Source organism: Dromaius novaehollandiae, chromosome 1, assembly GCF_036370855.1.
Source record: "Dromaius novaehollandiae isolate bDroNov1 chromosome 1, bDroNov1.hap1, whole genome shotgun sequence".
NCBI classification, from domain to species: domain Eukaryota; kingdom Metazoa; phylum Chordata; class Aves; order Casuariiformes; family Dromaiidae; genus Dromaius; species Dromaius novaehollandiae.
In genome coordinates, this window is record NC_088098.1 from 192,464,647 (window position 1) to 192,487,688 (window position 23,042).

A 23,042-nucleotide genomic window follows, 5' to 3' on the forward strand; every position below is an offset into this window, starting at 1 on the left:
CTTGCCCTGTCAGCCAACTGTTCACCCCAGTGCAGCCCAGGATGCCGTTAGCCTTCATAGCCCCGAGGGTACACTGCTGATTTATGTTCGAACTGTAGTCCACTGGGGTCATTTTCCGAAAAGTTGCTTTTCTTGGTCAGCTCCCAGCCTGTGTTTGACTGCATGGGGCTATTCCATCTCAGGTGCAGGACTTTGCATTTGCCTTTCAGGCAATTCTGAGGACATGGAATTGCACTGATGGTCAGCTGAGATAGATGGACACTTTATCTGAACCATTACGGCAGCTCTTCTGTCCTTAAATGCAAATGATTTGCACCACATGACACTAACAGGCAGGGCTGGAGTCACTCTATCTTTTCGTGGCAAATTCATGCCTGCATATGCATATAAAATAATCAGTGCTTGCAGTACTGCTTGGAGACAAAGTTGAGTGTCACCTTCCATCATAAAACTGTTTTTTAGTTCTTTATAAACCCTGCATATATCCACATAGCATAATTCAATGTCATCTACAGTTACTCGAGCCCAAGCTACCATCTGCCTAAACCAATGTTTAGCACTCTCTCCACCAGCTCAAACCACATCTACTATGCTCATTCATCTGCATGCTACTTCATGCTCTTTAACAAATGTCATCCTCATCATGTTTATTTGAAGAGAGGAACTGTCCCAGGAGCTGATTTCTGGAAAACTCTTATCACTTCCAGGCTGGTCTCTGTTTCTCGCTAGCAGAGAAAGGGAGTGAAGAGCAGTTAAGTCGTAAGTCAGGAAAACGCAATTCCTAGACAAGTTTTGTTCTAGAAACTGTAATATGTAACAAATTTCTAGAAATACTCCAGAGCTAAATGGGGCTGAGAAACAAATACATCTTCCAAGACTTGTGCTAGGTGGGGCTACCACCAACTAAACACAAAGTTTACTATCAGTTTTCTATGATCTATGGTTTTGGGTATGTCAGAGAAACTTGATTCACAATTGGTATAGGCACAGCCAAACAACTGTACCTACAAAAGCAAGTAAATTAGCTCTAACAGAGCTTTCTGGTAAAATAGCTATACCATTCCTGGCACACAGAATAGAGCTCAAGCTACCTCAAGTGAAGAACCATGCACAGGGTAATAATACACATAGAGCTTTTGTTAGACTTAAACCATGTGGTCTGAAATTTGCTATGTTAAATTCCAGAATATTCTTAGTATTATGATTCTAAATGTAGCAAGTAAATAATATACTGCCTGATTACATGCAAAACTTCTAACAGCTCTTCCACTGGGAAGTCTGGGGTCTTCCTAGTTTAAGGCGGGTGCTGGAAATTTAGCAAGGGCATTTTCCTTTGTTTGGTTGGGTTTTTTTATAACATCAGTGGAGCAATGCAGCTCCTAACTCCCACAGATGATACGGTTAGGAAACAGCCTACTTCAGGTTCCCCACGGTCAGAAAGGGGCCTCATCTTAAAAAAAACACCTCCGCAAACAAGGCATCTCTCCTAACAAAGAATTAATTCACTTCGTGACCACATTTGAAGTAACAGTCAAAATAAATTTGAAATATGTGACATAAAAGGAGAAGATTTTAAAGCTTTGGAATGATCATCAGTTTTTAGCCCTTTTTTTTTAATTCCTGTTTGGCTACTGGCTGCAAATACAAAACTAGACACCCCGCTTAGAGGAAGATATCCTGCTGTTTTTCCCTGCACCAGTCACGAAGCCTGTTTTCAGAGCCACGTATTTCAAATCTCGGATTTATTAATACCAGATATTATAACAGTGCTCTGGGCACCGTCTCTCCTCACGCGCGCGTGTCTCCTGCCCTCCCCCCACACGGGCACCCGCTGCCGAAGGGCTCCGCCCGCCACCCGGAGCAGAGGCCGCTCCCAGTTCGAAAACCCCGCTGCGACACCGCAGTTGACACCGCCGGGCGGTCGAAACCGCCCGCCGCGTCGCCCCCGCGCCGCCGTTAGACCACCGCCCCGCCTCCGCCGCCAACGGCTGCGCAGTGACGTCACGGCCGCGTGCCCCGCCCCGCCGCCGAGGGGAGGAGCGCGCGCGGCTGCCTGACGCGAGAGGCAGCGGCGGCGGCGGTGGTGCGGCTCGGTGAGCGTGGCCGGGCCCCGGCTCCAGCTCCAGCTCCAGCTCCAGCCTCAGCCTCGGCCTCGGCCTCGGCCTCGGCCTCGGCCTCGGCTCCGCGGGCAGCCGTCAGCGTGGCGGGGGCGGTTGGGCCGCGGTGAGGCGGTTGGGCTGGGCGGGGGGCGGCCCCAGGGAGAACGGCGGCTCCCCGCAGCGGGCGCTCGGGTAGCGCGTCCTGTCGCGCAGGGAAACGCGGGTCGACCTGCAGGTGTGGAAAGCTGCTCCTTGTATTTCGTCCTTCTTAAAAGATTCATGTCATGTGGGTGGAGCCCGACGTGTTTCTATCTGCGTGTGGCAAACTGTCGGGTCATGACTGGAAACTGACAGGTCCGCTGCTAATGGCAGCGTAGTAAATAGCGATCTTGCATAACTCTTAAATTTTCCATGATGTTGGCTGAATTTCTGCCCCCCGAGTACGAGACTGTGACAATGTTTCTTCCTGTACTTGAGTACTGTGAAGTGCTGGGCAGCACAGGAATTACCTGTCTTACTAGTTTTTCCCTTTCCTTTCTAGAGAAGTGCCAGGTAGGTGAGGACTCAAAAGCCTAAAAACGCTGCATTGAGAGGAATCGATGGGACTACAGAGCACGGGGTCAGGAAGGAGGTGCATTTATTGGGACAGAATAGGCTTGAGATGGCAGCAATACCAAGGGGGGAAAAATTAGATATGCTGGCTAGGTGAATGTAGGTTCTTGGCGTAAGAAGGTGGTATAAATAAACTGTTAAAAGATAGAGGCTATACCAAAGACTTCAGTGATTGTAAGAGAGAAGGAATTACCATGTTAGGTCAGATCACTGACTTACTTTTTTTGTTCAGTTGCTGTTATCTAGCCTTAAGTGCTTAAAAATTAGCTGTAAGCCACCACATAATGAAAAATGTAAGGACTACTTTTAAATAAACTGATTTACATAAAAGAAAAAAATACCTACATTTATCAGCTAGAAACTGTCTTACTAGTTTAAATTCTTTATAATGCTTGGTTTACTTCAGTATGTTTTCATTATTCTCAAAAGATACCAATAATCTTTTAATTGCTCTTTCCCTAAAAAAACAAGGCTTAAACAATTCTGTCTGCATTGTAGTTCTCATTCATGCTCTTCATCTTTGAAATCAATGACTGATAGAAAAACAGTTGATGTATAGGAAGCGGTCTTAGATTAAGGACATATAGGAAGAGGCCTTGGATTAAGGGATTTGTTTTGGTTTTTGTTTGCTTGTTTTCCTCCCTTCCTTCCCTGCCTTCCTTCCCCCCCATTCCCTCCCCCCCCCCCCCCCAACTTCAAAAACAGGGAGTTAGAGACCTCTGTCAGTCAGGATATTTAATCCTCTTAATAAGCTTTAGGCTTCAAAGTTACCTTTTGGCAGTGAGGTCCGCAATTTAGCTGTTTTTAAAATGAAGTGGGTTTTTTTTAGGTGTGCTGCTTCACAGGATCAGTGGCCAAGTAGTTGAGGTATTAGCCTACAATAACAAATTGAACCAAAGTTTCCCTGTTGCACTTTAGCCTCCCTTGGGCAAGTCACTTAGCCCCTTTTCATTTATCAGCACAGATGTACTCTGTGGTGCTAAGGAATGAGTGTGAGCACTGGACTGATCCATGATTATCTACAGTGCCAGTTAGCTCTTTTTTTAGCTCTGTTTTGGACCAGCTTTCTCAAAGACAAGTTACTCTAAATCTTGTTTAGTGCTAAGGAGTACAAATCAGGGCAAATCTGTGCATCCAGCCATGGGACCAAAGGTTGGTTTGTGGCTCGCGCTCTCTCTTATTTAGCAATATGCACCTTGCCATCCATTCCAGCTTTAAAATGGAGGAAAGAAGATGCTGTATAGCACATAAATGGTTTATGGATAAATATTAAGGCATGCAAGGTACTTAAATACTACATTATTTTCAGTATATGATCTTAATTAATAAACAAGGAGCTTGACAGCATAGGAACATATTACTCTTTAAATGTTCTTTTTCAGAGAATATTTCTTTGCTCTTGTGTTGAGAGAGAGCAATTCAGCTGCCTTGTTTACTTTGATATACTATCATTATTTTGTATAACTTCCCTATTTCCAGTTATTAATTTATCTCAAGATTAAATACAATTTTCTCAGTGAAGGTGGCTTCCTATCTTACTTATTCATTCCTCTTTATGTCTATTATTTTAATAAAACAATGAATAAGAATGAATTAAATTCAGCTCTTCAGGCTTTTAGTCATCTTTAGCTAAACCTAAACCCTACTGTGAGTTCCTTCCTCCATCTTTAAGTGCATTGCCACCAAAATGCATAGTTTGACAGCAGCTGTGCTATGCAGATACCACAAATTCAAGGTGTTTCAAACAAGAATCAGAGATGAGTGATAACACTCCTGCTGCTTAGAGTTGCTGAGCCGGCTGGCTTATGTACCTCTGCTATGCTTGGTCATACACTACTGCCACTATACACTGATCATGCTGACATCTCTGTTTTCTTACAGATCTATTTTAGTGTTAACAAAGCCTGTGCTTTAGCAAGAACAATGTTGTTGACAGTGCTACAGGCATACAATGAATAATAAATTAATTCAGCCTTAAACTGAAATGTAGCTATGACTTCTGTGTTTTACTAGATGTTGCTTTTTGTTTTATATTAATAATCATGAGCAAAAGGTATACTTAAATTCTGGGTAATATCTTTGGCTTAGCCCAACAAATCAAACACATGGGGCAAAAAAGGCTATGAGACTGAATTGTGTTCACACAAGTGAATTGCTTACTTAAAGCCTTAAGACTCAGTAAGGGACTTGTTACAGAATTGGCTTCAGAGCCACTAAAAGTGTTGAAATACCGAGTTTGGCTCAAAAAGAAGTAAACTGTGATGTTAGGTTAAGCTGTAGTCTTTCTCACTCTCCTAAACATTTTTTGTGTTTCGGAAGCTTTCAGTAATTTTTAAATTGAAGTTCTTCACTGTAAAATTGCTTTTAATTTTTATACTTCTTTAATGAAAAAAGTGATTTTCATTACTATATACAAGTGTCAGCACAAGATGATGTGGTTTAGCGGTCCCTACATTTTTTTTGCTAACAAATGATTTGACCATACATATCTTAAATTATTCCATATACTTGATTAATGTCTATACTGTTTCATTACCGGGGACCTTAATAACCAATGGATGTTTTATGAATGATGAGAAAGGATCTTCTGGGTCACAAAATCCATTTGGCCATGTCATATAACCTTTCCTATAAGAATACAGCTTTATGCACCATCTTGCTGGTTTTCTTTCCAGTTACTTTCAGTATAATTGTTTGCTGTTCTACTGATCAGAAGCATGCTTATAACTTTTAATCTTTGTCTTTGGTGGTTATTAAATGCACATTCTTATGCCAATGTTGTTCTTCAGCTTGAATCAAAGATGCTGAGCCTATAGCTAGTAGGTGACTGCGGTCAACCAGAAAAGCTTCTCCAGCCCAAGGTTCATTTTTCTGCTGCATAATAGAGAATGGGCTGCAAGCCAGGTGAGTTGAGTGGCTTGTGACCCGCTCCACGTGGGCTGCCTTCTCGAAGCTCCATGGCTGCTTCCTGTAATATTTCTAGCTACTTATCTGTCATTGAACTGAAAAGCACACATCAGTGGCTTTGCACAAAGGATGATTATGCCACATCATAGAAATATAGAAGCGTACCAGATTACATGATAATTCTGTCATGTGGCTAGAGATGCTTCATTCACGTAAGTGCTACCTGCATTTTGTTCATAAAGGATGTGGGAATAGGGCACAGTACATAGACTTTGCATCTTGGTGCACCTCTCTGTGACCTGCAACTCTTAAAAGTTTGTAGGTTTTGTTGAGTAGAGGAAGGATATTTTCCCATTTATAATTTTTTCCTTTTGCTTTATTGATAGCATAAAACAAGAAGAGAGCTTAAATAAACTGAAATGCAGGTACTATTTTAGGATTTTAACAAAAGTTTGTATTCAATAGTTCCTTTCTTCTTTCATGGCTTACTTTCTTCAGGTGTTCTTTACTTTTCATCCAGTGTATTTATAGAGCCTAATCCAGTCTCTCCAGTTTACTAGCTCAATAAGCCAAACATATTTTTCTTCTCCCTGCAGACAAGCAATTAATTCATCAGAAAATTTCAGTTACCCTTCTTTATTTCTCTTCCTGTTTCGATGCAGCTTTCTTGAATGTGGCTTAGCATTGTGCGAGGTCTCACCAATGCTTTGTACAGTGGCATTAATAGTTCTGTATGTGTAATGGAAGCATCTTTTTCTTTCCTCATTTCCTTTGGATTTCACTTACCTTTCTCATAGCCATTTCTCATCTCCTTTCTTCTTCCCAACTTACAGCAATTTCTCTTGAAAATGTAGGTTCTTTCCCATTTAAATAGTATCCCATTTTTGTTATTCTCCAAGTTGAGTATTCTGGTATAATAGTCTGATTTTTTTTCTTTTTTTCTTTGAATCTCAATGCTATCAGCAGAAAATTTAATTGGAACTTTTTTACATTTTTTGTGCTGTAAATATTGCCTTGATCCAAGAATAATTTATACAGTTGCATTTAAACAAGACTGAAGAACTGCATTTAGTTAAAACAGTGATTGTACACATTTTAAAGTTCAAATAAGCTATGGGATTCTTTTCTGCTCTTCAGCTGTTGAAATATACATGAGGCTAGCTGGTTGAGTAATCCATTACAAAATGAAAGTGAAAGCTAGAGTCTTTTGTACATATAAGCACATCAGGTTTTTGTCATCTGGGGAGCAAGGGAGGGAAAACGCCACTTTTGTTTCTGCCTTTATAAACACTGTAAAGAAAATCAGTAATTCCCTTAATGCAAGATTTTACTGTTTTCATTTTGTAAAGCACAACTTTAACTGTTCAAAATATTTCTTCCAGTTGTGTGTGTTGGTATTAGTTGACACCAACTAATACTAAGATTTGCCTAAATCTATTAAGTGCTTTCCCTTAAATCATATAGTAAAAATGTACTGAGTTGGTAAGCTCAGGCCTTTATTTAAATAGATAGATTGTTAACAGAGCTTTTTAACGCCTTGGGTGTTTTTTTGGAAAACACTTTCAAAAGTAAATTTAGATTTTTTTTTTCTTTCCTCCACAACTTGCTACTGCTGTTAAGACTTTTTTAGATGGAGGGTTTGATACCAGGCATCTCTGTATTCTTCTGATACTTAACTTTTAAGAAATACATGTCTGTGATGTAATTAGATTTGATGGTTACAGAGTTAAATTCCGTGCCACCTTGGAATCTTATCCTAAATCTAAAGGTTAATAGGAGATAACCATAACAAATCAGACTTTGTACCAAGCAACTAGATATCTGTGTGATAATACACTCAGTATGAACACTGTTAGCAATCAGTTAGAAGGCGTTTTATTATAAGGTAAATTTTGCTTCGTTTCATCTATGAACTATCTTACTGACTCTTATTTCAATTTGCAGTAATGGAACAAGTGCAGGATTCGGTTATGCAAGAAGATGCAAATATTAAAGCTATTAATGAAGAGTACCAGAAAGCCTTTATATTTATCAGTAAAGGACTGAATACAGATGAACTGGGTCAGAAGGAAGAGGCAAAAAATTACTATAAGCAAGGACTTGACCACTTGCTCCGAGGAATTAGCATTCCATCGCAGGGTCCTGTATGCGTAGGATCCCAGTGGGAGTCCGCCAGGCAGATGCAACAAAAGATGAAGGAGACCCTGCAAAATGTTCATGCTCGACTCAGTGTTCTAGAACAAGACACCCCCACTGTGCAAACAAGTCCTGCTGCAACAGGTGCCCCTGCTGAGGTGCCCATGTTATATCCATCTATTCCTTCTAAAGGGAAGCCAGAAAGACCTCCTGCGCCTAATTCTCTGATTGCGCCAAGCCAGCCACCTGTGGCAAGCAGAAGTGGTGCAACTGTGAGGGAGGGACAAACTCCAGCTGTGAGTCCATCAGCACCAAAACCTCTCTGTCTGCCAAATGAAGCACCTCCTGCCTACACGCCTCAAGCTACCGATGGCCATTTTACTGTGTCTTATGGCACAGACTCTGGGGAGTTTTCATCTGTAGGTGAGGACTACTACAGAAAGTGTAATCAGCCACCTCCCCTTGAAAGTCTGGGAGTGGATGCAGATGAGCTGATCTTGATTCCCCAAGGAGTACAGATATTCTTTGTGACTCCTGATGGGCAAGTTAGTGCTCCTTCATATCCTGGATATCTACGCATCGTGAAGTTCTTGGATACAGATAGTGAGGCAGCCCGGAATCGTCCACCTGCGTTTCTTCAGGTAACAAATAAAGCACGATAAAACAAGAAAATAAATTTCTTCTTTAATTATATTTCAAAAATGTCATAAAATTTTAAATGGGTGTCATCTTAAGCTTTTGCTTTCCTGAGCCTAAAGCTGTGTGAGAGAATGTGAAGGAATTTCTTCATGTTGGGGAAACGGTTATCTGCAAATGTACATTTGTATGACTTTTCTGAGAAATGTCCTCTAGGTGTTCCCCAGGTTCTTGAGTGCTTACTGTTTTGATGAATTCCATTTCCTAAGGGAGTTGGCCTAACACTTCTGTTCATGTTATAAAATTAACTTCCTTTTCTTCAAATAGAGAAGACATGTTGACTGTAATATTTCAGCATAAAATAGGTTTATGCACTTCTCGCTTCTTTGTCTGAACCAGTGATCAGATACTGCAGTTAACTTGGAGAACTGATAATTCAGAATGTTGATCTGCTCTGAACTACAAATGGAAAAGACGTTATTTGGATTTTCTAGTCCCTGCTTGCTCATTTGGGCATATTCTGTAACACATACTGTTTCTGGTCAGTTTCTGACTTTGGATCTCTTTGCTGCTGCTAAGATTGATTGGCTCTGGGAGGTCTTATCTGTGAAGAGGAAGCTTTAAGAAACAGAAAAACCTTTTGTGGTATTGGGTTCTACTCACTCCTCTCTACCTCTGCTGGCATTCCCGAGCAGTAGCTATGCCAATGACAGCCTCTCTTTATTCTGCCATACAAACCTGTTCTGGCACTGTGAATCCTGATTTGTTTGTCTGAATGCTTCATCTGTGTCAATAACTAGGCCTCAGTTAAGAGGCTACCAGGCTGAATTATAATTCTATGAGAATTAGTATTTTCTCTATATTAGAGTGTCAAAGCTAATCAAGGATGATATTCTCACAACCACGGACTTTTTTGTTGGAGTTTCCTGTCTGTGTTCCTGTTTTTTCAGGATGGCATAAGGCTTTTATTTTGCTTATTAAACTGTATAGAAAACTAAGTTCTCAGTGCTAATGGGTACATTTCTTTTTCTTTCTTTTTAAAAGGATCCTTTAATTTGTAGAAATAATCTTTCCTTTATGTACTTATCTTTTCCAGGTTTGTGACTGGATGTATCCTCTAATGTGTAATCAGTCTCCTGTTCTGTGCTGCAGTACTGGAGTCTACATGTTCCCTGACACAATGTCACAGGTGCCAGGGTCCTACGTGGGAGTAGTGTTGTCTTCAGAACTTCCAGCAGCTGACAGAGAGCTTTTTGAGGATCTGTTAAAACAGATGTCTGATCTTCGAATCCAGGTAAATTCCAGGGCTGCCTCTTTTAAACCAATAATAAAAGGTAGAAATGGTCAGTGTATTTTCCTGATTATATTTACTTGTGTAAAACTGCAAAGTTCTGTGTCTTATTTGGTGAGATCAACAATGTGAAATAAATAATGTAGACAAGATTAAGCACACCTAGGAATGAAACTGTGTGTACCATAAGATAGGGAGGATAGAAATTTTAAAATAAACTGTAAGCACAGAAAAGAAACGGTCATTTTGTGTATTTTCACTGTTTTCTTAGAACAGAACATAGGTATGAATGAAAATTTTTGTTCAGGAGAAAGCACATTTCTTCCGGGAGTATGCGTGCACGCACTCTGTATATAGTTTCAATGAGACCATTCTTGAAATACTGTGTCCAAGTACGTCTACAGTTTAAAAAGGTTAAGCAGCTTCAAAGAAGAGCTGTGAAAATACTGAATACCTCAAAAATCTGCCTTAAAATGGGTTCTCAGAAGAGATTAACCTGGTGCCTTACTGTAGCAGAATTTTAAGCAGAGGGAAAATAGAAAAAACATAATCCAACAAAGGCCCGATCCAGTCAGAAACACTGACTGGAAATAAGGTGAAAATATTAATGATGGCTGTAACAGAGCATTGGAGCAACATTTCAGGAAGAATGGTAATCAATAACCACTTAAAAGCTAATAACGAGAGTATATTTTTCCATGAAAGATACCATCTTGTTGAATCACTGACTTGAATACAGTGACTTGGAAGGATCCAGTTTGCAACATGTCACTTGGGTGGAGCTTGGTTATGTTACAAATCCTGTTGAGTTCAGCAGAGTACTGTACTAGCACAAGAGGCCACTAATTTTAACTTTAAAAGTACTACACAATTGTGTGATGTTTTGATTTGTTTCAGTGCAGGAGACACTGGGTAAAATTCCGTGATCTGTCCTGCATAGAAGTTCAGGTTATAGTCATCCCTTATTGTCCTAAAATTCCATGTTTCTGTTAATGTTCCCTGATACAATGTCACAGGTGCCAGGATCCCATGAGAAAGTAGGGTTATCTTCAGAGCTCCCAGCAACTGAGAGAGCACATTTTGAAGATAAGTTAAAAGAGATGTCTGGCCACAAAGTGCAGGTAAATTCTGGGATAGTGATTCTAATTTTTTTTTTTTTAGTGAACAATATAAATTGTCACTGAAATACAACTCAAAACTGCTGAGATTCCAGACTTGCTTGACAGCAGCAGTTTATACTCCCACCAGCTTCCATATCCCACATGTCCTGATCCTACCCCCCACCCCTCCCCTTTAACTTAAAGTTTGTTCAATTACTGCAGGGTTCTAAATTCTAAAAATCAGTAGCAGATTTCTGGAATCTTAAAAATTTTGTCATACAGCAAAGTCTAAATTTTCCTTTGGGCAAAACATTTCAAAGCCTAGTCTGCTGGCTGTTTATCTGTTTTATATAGTACGCCTGCAGATGTAATTAACAACTATATGTATAGTATGGAGTTGTCTTTCACATTAGAGAACCCATTTCTGCTCCTTAGCAGAGGCTCACTGAACCCTTTTTTACATGGTAACCCAAACTTTGATATTACTAAATTGTATTTGTAGCGTACTTTGTGGGTTTTTCTCCTCTTCTGCTTTTTTTGCCTTTTTTTTAATTATAGCTCTGTATATTAAGATTACTTCTGCACCCCTTCTGCAAAATAATCAAATGCTAAAAGCAGAAACATATCTTGAAAACAAGATTTCACGCCACTGTCAAGTGGTAATTGATGGTATGCTACAAGTCAGTGATACTGGAAAGAAGAATAATAATATGATACAAGTGTATACAAAATAATAGTGATACATTGTTAGCCTTCTGGGTAGCAAGTTACTAAGACTTAAGCTAGTCTTTCCTGTTACTGTTTTTTTTTCTTTTTCTTTTTTTTCTGCAACAGCCTTCTTTGTGCAGGATCCTATTTTTATTTTCAAAAAATAAATTAGGGGAATCTAAGGGCTCCATGTAATATCAAATATTATTGTTTTGTGTTTTCTATTCTGTTTATAGCTCTCATCTAGAAGATCCTGTATGAAAGCATTCCTAGAAGGAAAAAAAGGTCTTTGTTGTATCCGTTGTTAATCAGTGCTGTTTTAAATCATTGAAACATTTACTTTTTGATATTTATATTGTAGAATCCTATCTAAAAACTAAATTTATTATAATTTTTCTGCCTTCTCTAGTTAAAGTTCAATTATTCTTTGTCTAAAAACTATGTAAAGTCATGGTACAGTTATTAGAAACACTAACAACACTGTGACTGTGGTTGCTAATAACTAATGACTGTCTACTCCAGAAACTCTCAAGTTTGAGAGAAATTCACACAGAATCTATCCACCCAAGGGGAGCAGTATCATGCACAGCTCTGAAATGTTCCTTGGCTGTACCAATCTGCAAAAGCATCAGCAGCACATGGAATGAATAATCTCCTTTATTTAGAAATTTGAGAGGGAAAGATGAGGAGCAAACAACCAGAACAGCTGTATTCTTTTAGTGCAGCTGGATTCTCTGGCCAAAGATGAATAAAAGGGACTGCAGTTCCCATACTGAAAAACAGAGTTGACTTCCCTCTGGGAAGATAAGATACTTATACATCTATCATTTTTATCTTTTCTCCTAGTTAAATCGTACTGTCAGCTACCCCTACTTCGTTACTTGACCAGACAGCCTTGTTGGCAAGCAAGTCTTCTCATTGTAACTGAAGAAAGTTTACAGAGAATGCTTAGCTGTTTGATAAGCTTTTCTTAATATACAGCCTTTCTGTGGGAAAGTGATTGAATCACAAACTTCCATTGACTTTCTGTACATTTGTTGGAGGAACACACAGCATTGGCTTTTTTTTCCATAACAGATCTGTATGACCATCTAAAAAATCTTGGTACCTTGTGAAGTAGATTCTCAGATGTTTACTTTCACTTGTTAGCCTTCAGAAGCCTCTAGTGATGTGATTAACTTGCCTCAGATTGTACATATCCAACCACAAGCTGAAGGAGAGGAAAAAGAGAAAGAGTTGCCAGAATGGAGTGAGAAAGTTGCCCATGGAATCTTGTCAGGTACTGTCATAGTAAGGGGATTATATTAAATACAGAGCTCTGTGAGTAATACTTAAATGCATGTATGCTGGTAAAGTGATCAGAAATGGTTATTCACCACTTCCAGTTGTAGTCATCTAAAGATACTTTGATGTGTTCTCTTAAAACTGCAGAATTTGAATCCCCTGCCAGCAAAGGATTTGTTTATAGCAAATGTTCTAGACTCCTAAGTTAAGCATGTGAATTAGGTTATCGCCGTGTATGACTCAAACCACTGTGATGGAACAGTTTTATTCTTGTATAAGCAGTTATGTTAAAGTGTGCATTTACTGTGGTTTATGCAGATAAACACTGGAATGCATAAATGACCACCAGCAGATCACAAGAAATATGAAGCTGCTGGAAGGGCTAATGAAAAGACAGAAGATTGGGTTTTACATATTCAGAATGCTAATAGCATTGATATGTGCAGCATTATTACTGTTGACCCTGTTCGGAGTTGAGTATCCATTAAGAAACTGAGTGTCTGGTGAAGGCTGGCTATAGTGGACTTACATTTTTCCATCTCATTTTATTTATGTGGTGTAGGAGCAGAAATCATTGCAGGAATTTATGCTGGCCCACTCGGGGAAGTGTGTAATTGCAGACTACAATCAGAAGTATTGCTAAAGGCAGTGCTGCAGAAGCAGAGGAAGGAAAGCTTTCAGAATTCTAGTCTGTAAAATTCTGCACATATTAAGAAAAATAATTTGTCTTGAAGGTGCATCTTGGGTAAGCTGGGGCCTAATGAAAGGAGCAGAATATACTGGCAAGGCTATCCACAAAGGAGCTTCTAAACTGCGAGAACACATTCAACCAGAAGAAAAACCTCTGGAAGTCAATCCAGCTGTAGCAAAGGGGCTTCATGTAGCAAAACAGGCTACTGGAGGAGCTGTGAAAGTCAGCCAATTTTTAGGTAAAATGTTTCATCTCACAATATATTTTTGCCTTAATGAATAAATAGTCTGAGAACTGGTGTCTCTAGCCAATGAACTAAAGGAGGGACTGATCTGATGAAACTCGGAGATTAGTTTTTGGGCTTAGTTATCCCCTGTGTGAGAGAACATGCTTTAGGAATAATTTTATTGTATGCCCTTGAGGGCATGTCTTCCTTTCTTAAAGGAATAGTTTCTATAGCAGAGTATTTTTATGGTCTTAAGGTTTTTGTTTGTTTGTTGGTTGGTTTTCTGTTTTTTTTTTAAGGTTTTAGATAGTTAATTCAAAATGGCTTCTTTTTCTTAAGTTAATAATGTATTTTAAAAGCTGTAGAGTCACAAGTTACTAAGGTACACAGTGGACCACTATAGAGGGTATGTGTATGTGTGCACATGCACATATAGTTTAAACATGCCTGAAACAAGTCTGTTAGTCTAGGTATAGACTTCCAAATAGAACTGGCTTGGTGTTCAAAGGTGCCGAGTAATCAGAGCAGCCCTCAGTAACTTCATTCTGTTATTTATTTGTATTAATGTTAGGATTTAGTGTCTAGTGACTCATTGGTGTTTAAAATCCAGTTGTGCCAGATACGATAAAACTGCTTTGAAAAGTTGGAATGATGGTGAGAAAAACAAATTTTAAGAAAGAAATAAGACTGTAAGAAAGACTTGTCCAGAAGGCAAGATGAGGAAAACCCCCAGCTTGTTCCCTACCTGTAATTTGGAGATAACAAAGTAATGGAAACAGTCACTTGAAATCACAGAATGGTTGAGGTTGGAAGGGACCTCTGCAGATCATCTAGTCCAAACCACCCTCCTCAAGCAGCGTCACCTAGAGCACGTTGCCCAGGACCCTCTCCAGACAGCTTTTGAATATCTCCAAGGAAGGACACTCTACAACCTCTCTGGGCAACCTGTTCCAGTGCCCAGTCACCTTCACAGTAAAGAAGTTTTTCTTCATGGTCAGATGGAACTTCCTGTGCTTCAGGTTGTGCCCGTTGGCTCTTGTCATATTGCTGGGCACCACTGAGAAGAGTCTGGCCCCATCCTGTCTATACCCTCCCTGCAGATACTTGTACACATTGATAAGATCCCCTCTCAGTCTTCTCTTCTCCAGGCTGAACAGGCCCAGCTCTCTCAGCCTTTCCTCATAGGAGAAAGGCTCCAGTCCCTTCATCTTAGGAGCCCTCTGCTGGACTCACTGCAGTAGCTCCATGTCTCTCTTGTATTGGGGAGCCTAGAACTGGACACAGCACTCCAGATGTGGCCTCACCAGGGCTGAGGAGAGGGGGAGGATCACCTCCCTCCACCTGCTGGTAACATTCTTCCTAATGCACCCCAGGATACCATTGGCCTTCTTGGCCACGAGGGCACATGGTCAACTTGTTGTCCACCAAGCCCCCCCCCATCCTTCTCTGCAGAGCTGCTTTCCAGCAGGTCAGCCCCCAGTCTGTACTGGTGCAAGGGGTTATTCCTCCCCAGGTGCAGGACCCTGCATTTCCCTTTGTTAAACTTCATGAGGTTCCTCTCTGCCCACCTCTCCAGCCTGTCAAGGTCCCTCTGAATGGCAGCACTGCCCTCAAGTGTATTAGCCACTCCTCCTAGTTTTGTGTCATCAGCAAACTTGCTGAGGGTGCACTCTGTCCCTTCATCCGGGTCACTGACGATTAAGTTGAACAGGATTGGACCCTGTATTGACCCTTGGAGGACACTGCTAGCTACGGGCCTCCAACTAGACTTCGCACCACTGAACACAACCCTCTGAGCTCTGCCATTCATCCAGTTCTCAATCCACCTCACTGTCCACTCATCTAGCCCACACTTCCTGGGCTTGCCAAGGAGAATGTTATGGGAGACAATGTCAAAAGCCTTCCTAAAGGCAAGGTAGACAGCATCCATTGCTCTCCCCTCATCTACCCAGCCAGTCATCCCATCAGAGAAGGCTATCCAGTTGGTTAAACATGGTTTCCCCTCTGTGAATCCATGCTGACTTCTCCCAATGACCTTCTTATCCTTCAGATGCTCAGAGATGGCATCCAGGATGAACTACTCCATCACCTTTCCAGGGATCGAGGGAAGGCTGACTGGCCTGTTGTTCCCTGGGTCCTCCTCCTTGCCTTTTTTGAAGACTGCAGTGATACTGGCTTTCTTCTAGTCCTCAGGCATCTGTCCTGTTCTCCATGACCATTCAAAGATGATGGAGAGTGGCCCAGCAATGATATCTGCCCCCTCCCTCAGCACTCATGGGCTCATCCCATGAGGGCCCATGGACTTGTGGATGTCAAGTTTGCCTCAGTGATCCCTAACCCAATTCTCAACCAAGGGGAAGTCTGTCTTTCTCCAGACTTTCTGTCTAGTCTCCAGGGTCTGGGATTCCTGAGGGCCAGTCCTAGCAGTGAAGACTGAAGCAAAGAAGGCATTCAGTATCTCTGCCTTCTCATGTATCCTTTGTCACCAGGGCTCCTGCCCCATTCAGTAGCAGGCCCACATTTTCCCTAGTCTTCCTTTTGCTACTGATGTATTTGAAGAAGCCTTTCATGCTATCCTTGACATCCCTTGCTGGATTAAACTCCAAATGTGCCTTAAATAAGAGTATGTGACAAGTATCTATTTCTTCTGAAGTGCTTTTAGCCACAATATTAACCTTATTTGTTTGTTAGGAATTGCAGCTGTTCAGATTTTGAAAATAAGGCTGCTTCTATACCTTTTGGATACCTAAGTGTGGATTAGAGTCTGTCTTCAGAATCAGCATATTAAAATAGAAGTAACACCTTAGATTTCAGTAAAGCTTACTTCTTAATTAAAAGTAAGGAGGTTTAAAGAAAACTGTTCAGTGTTCTTATTAAATAATCTGTATGCCATTATTTTACAATAGTTGAGGGAGTGTGTTCTATAGCAAGCTGTGTTGGAAAGGAGCTGGCTCCACATGTGAAGAAGCATGGCAGCAAATTAGTTCCAGAATCTCTTAAGAAAGACAAAGATGGTAAATCCACTTTTGATGGTGCTCTGGTGGTAGCAGCAAGTGGAGTTCAAGGTAATCAAAATTCCTTATACTTTCTTTAATTGCCAAGTTATTTATCAGTGCTATGAACTCAAGCTGTTCATTTTTACAGGGTTTTCAACAGTATGGCAAGGTTTAGAAAGTGCAGCCAAGTGCATTGCTAAAAGTGTTTCAACTGAGACTGTAAAAACTGTCAAATACAAGTAAGTTATGTTTTTATTAGTTTCATCTTCTACAACATATTGTCATTGTATATGAATACTGGCAAACAAGGCTCATGGAAGTGCAAGAAAGTTAACTAAAATATCTGTTTTGTTCTGGTTATGCAGCACATGACATGCTGTTAAGTGTACCAGAGTGCTCTTTATGTAAAATATGAAATGAATCAATGCTTCTGAAACTCTTCTAGCTCTGTTCTAGAAGTATTACAGCTACAGGCAATGTTGACAAATACTGTTCCAATTTGTCTTTTTGCTACAATATAATAATGTCATTACAAAAAAAGTTAGTTTGAAACCTCTCAGTTATGATCCTTAATTTATGTGAACTTAACTAAATTTTAAGAAAAATGAAGAAGTGACTTCAACTATCAGCAGATCAGACCAAAGTGAGGAGGTACAAAAAGAAATTTGTGTAAGGAGATCTAAAGCATAAGTAGCAATAATAGGACGAAATGGGAAGAGACACTAGTCACAACTTCAAAAATGCAGATGTTCCTAGAAAAAGGTAGTAGGGGAAGAGGATAGTAACATTTGGGAGCATGTTACTAAGACAGTGGAAGGAACAAAGTTGCTGACTGTGTGCAGTGAGAGATACTAGGGAGAATAAGGGGAGATTATGAAAGAACTGCAAAATTTATGAAATACACCCCTCAAAGTGCAGTAGGAATAATGGAATGTGAAAAGTAAGCAAAAGCATGTAGGTGAAATGGAGTTGATGATAAGCGTAGCAGAAGAGATTTAAAAAAGGGATGCTGAAAATGCATATAGACCATTAGCAGCAGGAAACAAGATAACAAGGTAAACAACAGAATATGGAAGTTAGTGGTTTGACATCCAGGGTTCTGTTCTAATGCATTTCAGATAGGAAGCTACAGACATGAGGCAAGATATCAAGCTGCTAATCAATGCTGCTTTATTGCTAACATGTTTGTTTTCAACAGGACTGCCAGAAGGCTTTGTGCTGGTACGCTTTTCACATAAATTCCTAATAATGTTTTTGTTTTAGATATAAAAATATGAAATATGGAGATCAGCAATCAACAGCCCTTAAGAGTGAAAAACAATAAGTAAATAAATGCTGCAGTTAACTACAATAGAATTTACAATATTTGATAATTGAGGATTTCTTCCATCTTTTGATTCTATTCTATATAAACATAAAAATTGTACATAATATCTCTTTTATAAGCTGTTTTTTGCCTCAGTGACAAAAGACTTATGCCCTCAAGTACTTCAGTGAACCACTTAATGTAAACAGTGCTAATGGAGCATCATCACAGTGTCTTTATGTAAACAAACCCAGCTAAAACTTAGCTATATTAACTTTCCTGATAGAGTTATAAAGATATGTTCGTCATAAGTGTAAGTCAGTCAGAACTGGGGGGAAAATGTGTCTGCAGAAGTACTAGTTCTGCAAAAGTATCTTGCTTCTAACTTACTGGGTTTTTACAAAGGCATAAATAACTACAGTATCTGCATCTGCTCAACTTTTTTCTTTAAAAAAAAGTTACAAATGATGCAATTGAGATAGGCAAGGTAAAAATCAACTATCAAATATTAAAGAGATTTTTAGTTTATCTGTATTAGATGAGCCATGATCTTTCTTTAAATGAAGTTGCCTGTTGTACTGGTGTTACAGAAAACTGGCTTATTATTCCTGAGGTGAAAATAACTAATCACATTGGCAAATATTTACTGCTATTGCTGTGAGACTAATTCTGTGATCTGTAAATCAGATGTTGATGATTGAAGGCTGTTACTCTATCAGAGAATTAAAAACAAAAACAAAACAAAATTTAAAAAAAACACTAGTTTTTTCCATTCAGTTTCATTGATTCCAGCTGTTATCTGTAATTGTTACTCTACTGATAGTGAGAGATTTTTTTGATAAAATTTGATAGATCCGGGATCCTTTGATATCCTGTTCTTCTCTTTAGCCTTATTTTGAGGGCCTCAAAGAATTTCTGGTCAAAAGAAGAGCAGGGCAAAGGCAACTCAGCTAACTGCTGATTACAGTGCTCTCTGGGGAAATGTTTAGCTGCCTGGAACAGCTGGAATTACTGCTCTCACTATACTTCTGTCCTCCTTCAGTTTGCTCTCTCTACTACTATCAAGACATTACCTTTCTTCATAAATGAGTAATTTATCTAATGAGGATATGTGACTGCTAACTTCCCCTCTAACAAATAAAGGAGGTGGACCACAACCAAATGGAGAGATGAGAGGTTATATGTATCATTAATTTTCACTCTGTCCTCAAGGTTGCTGCTTTGAGGCTTTTGCTGTTTAGTATTTCTTTCTTTTTCTCTTATCTCCTCTCCTTTGCTATTGTATTGACTTCAGGCTACTTTAGATAGGTCTGCATTGCACAATAGAATTTGTTGCAGGGGCCCTGCAACAAATCGTTTTAGCTACCTCTGGCATATGAGCATAGCTGTTTCAGCAGTTCTCTGCACCCATGAGACCTCAGTTAATTTGCTTGGTCACAGTGGTACACTAACTTGTGAGACTGCTTTGGGGACTTTGAACTACAATGCCTGTTGGTCTATGCCAGAAATAATATCACACTATGCCATGTAGACAAAGGCAGGGGTGATACAGAACAAGTACTAACCAAGCACTATTCTGGCAATGGTGGTACCAGCTGTGAAAGCAATGCCTAAGGTGACTCTGGTCCTTTTTTGTCTTAACAGTGAAGAAGGCAATTATGACAGTGTTCACCCTCTTTCCTCCTCAGTGCTGCTACCCGTGGTACAGACTGAGCAATCTGAGCAGCTGCAAGCTCTGGTCCTGGAGAAACTAAATAGAAGAATACAGGATACGAGGGGGGACCAAGCTTGCACATAAAAAATACTTTTTGCAGTTGTATTTAGATAAGCCTTCTAATCCTTTCTTCATGACTATGGGGAAGGACTGGCAGGAGTTTTTGAGGAAAAAGGACAGAACCATACTGGTATCCTTAAAGAGAAAATGATTAATTCAGAACTTGCTGCCTGATAGAGTAGCAGCGCTTACTCAAATGACTCAGTAATTTTTAATTTTACTCCTTAGTCATTTAAGCTGTGCACTTAAGAAAATAAATACCCAATGCTAGTTCACAGTTATGCTTAAATTGTTGCTTTTGAAAAAATTCTCATGAAGAAAAAAGTGCTAACTATATATATCTACAAATCTGTTGTCTGTCTTAAGGTATGGAGATAAGGCTGGCCATGCTACAGACAATGCTATGAATTCTGCAATCAATGTTGGTGTGACAGCATTTAACATTGACAACATTGGTATCAAAGCTGTTGTGAAGAGAACTGCAAAAGAAACTGGCCATGCTGTGTTGGATGAATATAAAGTATTGGATAAGGAGAAAAAGGATAAAAAATTAGAACAATGAAATACTTCTCAAAGCGTTACATTAGAGATGAAACTTCCTATTTAGAAGTAACTATATTGCTAAACTGTGATTTAACACAAATCATACTATACTTTTCAAGCAACTGTTACTTAATTTGACCTGAAAATATAAAGGTTGGGGAGGCATTCTTACAAGGAAAAATGAAAGTTGCCTTAATTCATCATTCTGTATTGATACTGGGATTTTGACAGCTTGAAAGATATGAGTTTGCAGTTAATAAACTTGCTTCTGTAAGCACTTTTTTTCAAAATATAATATGAAACAGTAGAATAGTATAGAAACATTATTGTGAATATTTTTGTAATACTTTATATTTGTAAAGAAGGCAGTGATAGTGAACAAATAGGGTGACTAATTCTGTTCTTAATTATGTTTAGTTTTACAAAAACTAAGCTTTACTAAAACTAAGCGTTATTTAATATGCACTACTTATTTAAGTTTTGTGTTTTATTCTTTGGCTTTTTAGTGGCTGTGAAAAGAAATTCTCTAGAAAACAAATCTTATCCAAAGTTCATATTAGAAGAAATGAAAGATGAACCTCAGGTAACTAGATAGCCATTCCCTTTAAAAGTATTTTTTCCATCCAGCATATGACCAAACCAAAGATACCAAGCATTTTCTCTAAGAAGTGGGTACTTGCATCTCTAGAAAAAATGTATTCTGAAGTTGGCACTGTAAGTAATATTCAAAGACTATTTGAAATTGAGATTTTTATATGGAGAAGATAAGTGCATTTCTGCATAAATGAAAATATTTTTCTGTAAAAACATTCAGGAGGGGCCACCAGAAATGTCTATGCATTCTGTACTTTTCAGGCAGTCCATGAAGAGTCATAGTATATATGACTTCTAATAGAAGACATGCAGTATTTGCTTCAAGAAGTAGTTCTAACAGTCAGCACCTTTTTTCCAATGAATTCATAGTTGCACAAGGTACATCTTTAAAGGGTATGAAGACAAGCACCTTTAATTGGATGTGTATGGAATATAATAGACACTACTGTGTAGCTTTTTCATCCTATTGCAGTGTGAAATAACTCCACATAGAACAACTGAAAAGAGTCCTCCTTCCTTTTGAGATGTCCTTTTTCACTGCTGCTTATTTAAAGTTCATTAGTGGGTTTTAAAGCTGCTATACATTCTAGTCTTGACTGGTCCAGCAGCAAATGGAACACTGTCAATTTACAACTTGTCTTCATATCAAATAATGGGAGAAAATAATGGTGAATGATTGTTAGCAAGTGATATTTGTATATCAGCTTGGAAAAAAATGCAGTAACAAAAATATCTACTGGGAGAGTAACAGCACATTTTGTGGTAGTTATTATAGGTGTGTACTTTAGCGTGAGAAAAGTAAAACAAAGGGGCTAACCACTTGAAGTGTAACTTGGACTGATTTACAGAAATAAAAATTAAATTAAATTAAAATTGGTTAAACTGTGCTTGGCTTTCTTACAATGTGAAGCTACTGTATGGATCAGTGAGTGGAAAAACTAGGACTTTTTCTGAAGTAATAGAAGAACAAGCAGTCTTGGAGTATATCTACAATAGAAACCTGATCATCAACTACAGCTTAAAATATTTCACAGTAAAAAGGTCTAGCAAAAGTACATTATAACAGTTTTTTTGTTGTAATCTGTCACTGTTGGCAAGTGTGACCAGTTTCAGAGTAGTACAGATTTCATACTAGCAAAAGCATTTTTGTTATGAATTGCATTTATATTAGGAAAATATTTTATTTATATGTTCCTTCACCGCCCTATTTCGATTTTTGCATATAGCTCAATAGGCTTCTCCCCAATTCCCCTTCCATATAAAACAGCCTTCACATACTGAGTTAACTCAGCCTTTCCTTTTTTACCCTCTATACAAGCTGGACTCCCTAAGCCTCATATTTTAGGTTTATTTTCTATTCCCAGCTTTTTTTTGTTTGTTTCTCATTTGGACATTGAACATCTCTCTTGGTGTATGGCAGTCGTAGTAGTAGTTTTACTAATGCTGTTTACAGAGCAAACTACTACGTTGCTATTTCCAAATTTATTTATTCAAAGGTTTTTCTGCTACAGTATTTGACTTAAGTCTTGTATGGAGAAGATTACCTACAATGCCTCTTCTATGTCACTACCTTCTCTGGCATCTCCACCGGTCTGTAGGTTAAAAACTGTTCTTGACCTCAAGTCTAGAACTATGCATTTGAAAGGATTCCTCTAGATTGCAAGGTTTTTGCTTAATGCTTATTAAAAAAAAAACTTTGGGATGCTCTATTTCTTGATATTCCCTTAAGAAGTAAATCTGTAATCCTTTAAAAAAAATTGACAAAACTACTTTCCACCAAAATATATTGACTAGGTTCAGTTATTTAGAATCACTAAAGAATTGTGTAGGTTGGAAGGGACTTCTAGGGGTCTCTAATTCAACCTCTCCTGCTCAGTGCAAGTGGTCAGGGCTGCATCTAGTCATGTTTTGGCTATCTTCAAGGATGGAGCTTACACAGTTTCTCTGGGCAACCTGCGCCAGGGCTTGACCCTGTTGGTAAATATTTTCCACTTGCATTGAGTCAAAATTACTCCTGTGCATTGCTGTTCATCCATCCACCGTGCATCTTTGAAAAGAGTCTGGCTTTGCTTTCTTTTCACCCTCCTGTTACGTAGTTGTGGACAGCAATAAGATCTCCTCAAGCTGCCTTTTCTCTAG

General features: G+C 39.2%; 1 protein-coding gene across 10 annotated transcripts; it reads left to right on the forward strand.

Annotated features, from left to right (window-relative positions):
- The first annotated feature begins 1,994 nt into the window (after positions 1-1,994).
- On the forward strand, positions 1,995-21,785 carry SPART (spartin). 10 transcript variants are annotated; one of them, XM_064504923.1, is made up of 10 exons: positions 2,232-5,615; positions 7,563-8,395; positions 9,487-9,684; positions 10,698-10,802; positions 12,639-12,768; positions 13,508-13,702; positions 16,597-16,755; positions 16,835-16,925; positions 17,885-17,907; positions 20,133-20,209. In XM_064504923.1, the coding sequence occupies exons 1-10, from the start codon at positions 5,600-5,602 to the stop codon at positions 20,171-20,173; spliced, it is 1,791 nt and encodes a 596-aa protein (XP_064360993.1). In that variant the 5' UTR covers positions 2,232-5,599; the 3' UTR covers positions 20,174-20,209. The 10 variants fall into 10 exon arrangements, with proteins under 10 accessions (XP_025954088.1, XP_025954086.1, XP_025954087.1 ...); XM_064504924.1 differs by lacking the exon at positions 17,885-17,907 and adding an exon at positions 17,950-18,010; XM_026098303.2 differs by lacking the exons at positions 2,232-5,615; positions 17,885-17,907 and adding an exon at positions 1,995-2,093 and having other exon boundaries at positions 20,133-21,785.
- The last annotated feature ends 1,257 nt before the right edge of the window (positions 21,786-23,042 follow it).